At 47.0% G+C, this 3,272-nt stretch overlaps 1 protein-coding gene across 1 annotated transcript; it reads right to left on the bottom strand.

The window, feature by feature from the left end:
- Positions 1-287: 287 nt before the first annotated feature.
- On the bottom strand, positions 288-2,533 carry LOC110185052 (uncharacterized). The gene has a single exon (XM_020953719.2). It carries the CDS (start codon positions 2,409-2,411, stop codon positions 438-440), a length of 1,974 nt encoding a protein of 657 aa, XP_020809378.2. The 5' UTR covers positions 2,412-2,533; the 3' UTR covers positions 288-437.
- Positions 2,534-3,272: the final 739 nt, after the last annotated feature.

Here is a 3,272-nt window from a genome sequence, read left to right as displayed (position 1 = left end):
CCCGTAATTATGCTTTTTATGATGGCAGTCACACCCGCTCCTCCTCAGATAAAGTATGTATGACATTTAAAGCAGGACCTCGCCAGCGCCAGTGCCAGCCCACGAGGGCGGGTGTGTTTTGCTGCTGACTCTTCATAAATGCGGTAGAAGTTTTTACGTCTTTTTAATTCCACTTTTATGTTTAAGCGGCGTCAATCACAGCAGTATTTATAGTTTCTTTATAATGCGTTTCCCTGACTGATTTATGGACCTCACCCTCTGTCCAATATCGCAAAACATTCAAGGCGTGTGGTCCTGCACATGACGTGTGATTTATGTTAGATTGACAACAGCAGCTGACAAATATAAAAAACAAAAGCAGACAAGACGAAGGCTAAGGCCTCGACCATAGAATACCTTGGGCTTGGTGATTTTGTTTAGCTTAAAGCTTAGCTATATTACGGTTCTAAGGACCTTTGACAATAACAATACATATTAATCAGATAATTATCTATGCAGTACGTGTCATTTCCGACCTCATTTTTGCGCAGAATGGGTCCGTTGAGTGCAAGTTCATGACCCGTGTACGTAACGACACCTTCAAACTCGCCGTCGCCAGGAGTGGTTACCAGCCTAACCAAGAGCTCCGCGTAGTTCTTTTCCGCCGGTGGGCTCCATTCATCGACGGCCAACACTAGTTTCAGTTCCAACTTGTGACATGGTGGAATATGCTTCTGCAGAGCCCTATTAATGGTTCGGACAACCAGGAGAGCGGCCCGTAAAACATACCCTTCCGTTGGGGACACTTTTGCCTGCTCCTGACACAGACAATACTTTGAGGGTACGTGGGCTGAGCTGCAGTCCCTGGTGCTTGGCACTGGCAGGAACAGGCTTATTCCCCGAGGTAGATCCTGGGCAGCAAGACCGAAGCTGCGCTGCTCGATACTCCTATCCTCGATAGAGGTCAACCTGGGCAAGTCCAGGAGCGTCGCGTGAAGATCGTATGAAGTGACCAGGCGGTGACTATTCTGCCTTAGGTTGGCAATGGCTCGGGGAAAGCTCTCCTCCATCCATTTGGGGTAGCAGAGCAGGGCCAGCGGCAGATTCCCCTCCACCTTGCCCTGCACCGTCTCGTAGAAATATCCACTATTGAGCCCGTGATTGGACACCACCAAAAGGAGCGTATTCTTCAGTAGGCCACTGCGGGCTGCATGCCGAAACATCTCCAAGAACATGGTGTCCAACGTCCGGCCATAGTTAAAGAGATGATCGATACCCTGCGTCCACCGCAGAAAGGTGAAGAAACGATGTCGCCGATGGTGGGGAATTATTTTGTAGAAGAAATCCCTGAGGACCATGGCGTAGCTGTCCTTTGAGTTGCAGTGAATGCCTTTGCCTCGGTCACGTCTCGTCTTCAGCCACATCTCAATAAGTGCCGGCCGAAGGTAGTGGTCCGTGGGTGGCTCCTCAAATCCTTGCCCAGGAAACACTGACTTGTCTATGTTATCCTCACCCAGTGCCGTTTCATAGCCGGCTTTTCGAAACTCCTTCCAAATAAAGGGGCAATTGTCCAGCTTCTCAAGAGTTGATACGAATTTTGCCATCTCGGAACCACTCAAACCGCTCAGGAGTGGCATCAGACTCTCGAAGGTGCTTCCCAATCGATGGAAGCCCTTCAGTTCGACGTGGGGCAGCGAGAAGAGAAAGTTGGCGGTCTGGGCCATAGTCCGTGCAAAGTGCGGCTGGGACATGGAGTCCAAGCCCACAATCAACACCGACAAACTATGAGAATCAGAGACTGACCTCAGGGGGGGCAGACCCAGGGAGTTCCGTAGCTTTATATCTTGCGGACGGAGATAGAAGTGAACTCCGTTGTAGATGTTAGTCCCATTGAAGTAGCACTCGGCCCGGATGATATCCGCAGTCGGTTCAACCGTAATATATTCCCTCATCAGGTTAAACTTCCGGGTGTACAGAGGCCGATTGTGGTAGTCGGATTGCCGCTCTACGACATGGTACTTGCACTCGAAGCTCCGCAAGCTCTCGGACCAAAAGATCGAGATGAGGAAATCCGGGACTATCTGCCTCTTCAGATAATTGTCGTCATCCGTGCTGAAGGACGTGAGATGCATATGGCTGCCACAAAAATCTTCCCGGATGTAGCCCCACAGGGACATCCACTTGCGGTCGTCCGAAGTAAGGGTCAAGAGTCGACATTCCTTCTTATCCACCAAGGAGGAGCTCTTCACGACTTGCTGTTCCTCGTTGGTCCTGAAGTCGACAAGCACATCCATGAAGTAGTATCCTGCGGTGAAAAGTGCGAAGGCAGAAAGGAAAAGGCACCGCATATTTAACTCGCATTTTTTTCTGTCAGTTCGCTGACGAAGTGGGTTCTCGAACCGGACATCGTGACGGATTTGAAAGGAAGACATGTATGTGAAGGAATCGGACCTAAAATGTCCAATCAAAAGGCTTATCACATTTTAGTTAAAATATATGTTTGCTGAGCAGTTGAGTCAAGGCCTTATGTCATTTGCCTGAAACCATAGTGACTTGATGGATTTATTTGGAAAATTTACTAATTAATACTCTACCATTATTGGGTTTAGGTAATATCGTGTTTCTATTTCTATACAAAATATGTTGCTATGTCCTTCATGTACAGTAGGCACAGATATTACTAAGAACAGCTTGCTCTTCCCCCACCCCTGATTAATTTCTGGGCCACTTTTCGTAATTATTCGATTCAAGCTGAGCTCCTTTTTTAGCTGGGGGTTCCTTTTGAAAATAACAATAAACTAAAAGGTCCACTCGTGCATAAAGCATTCCCATCCGCGCTTAGAGCTCCAGTCCTGGCCAGAATGAAACACGAGGGGCCAAAGAGGCACGGGGCCAGTGGCGTTAATTTATCACTTAACCTTCTTTAGCAGCCAAGTTTATAATTTCGATGGCAGACCCAAAGCGAGGATGACGACGAGGCCGGCAACTGCGGCACTTGAACGACGACTGCCCATCAGTGAAATGCCGGACCCGGCAATGGAATGGAATGTATATAAGGGAGTCGAGTAGTAGAGAAAAGGGCGATAAAATTCGACTACACTGAGGATAATCGGTTTCATTAGGAATTAATAACAATTTATATACATATTTTTAAAATTGGATGGTTTAAGGGGAAATGATAATACTCCAACGATCTTTTATTTTTAATGTCAAACTTTATATACACAGTAGTTTTCGCTAAGTTCTTTTTAACAATTAAGTAGAAGACTCTTAGTGTGATTTCTTTTTCATAT

This window comes from Drosophila serrata, unplaced genomic scaffold (genome assembly GCF_035046125.1).
Source record: "Drosophila serrata isolate PLE 108 unplaced genomic scaffold, ASM3504612v1 contig_245, whole genome shotgun sequence".
In the NCBI taxonomy this organism is placed as follows: Eukaryota; Metazoa; Arthropoda; class Insecta; order Diptera; family Drosophilidae; genus Drosophila; species Drosophila serrata.
This window is presented reverse-complemented; position numbering and strand designations above follow the sequence as displayed.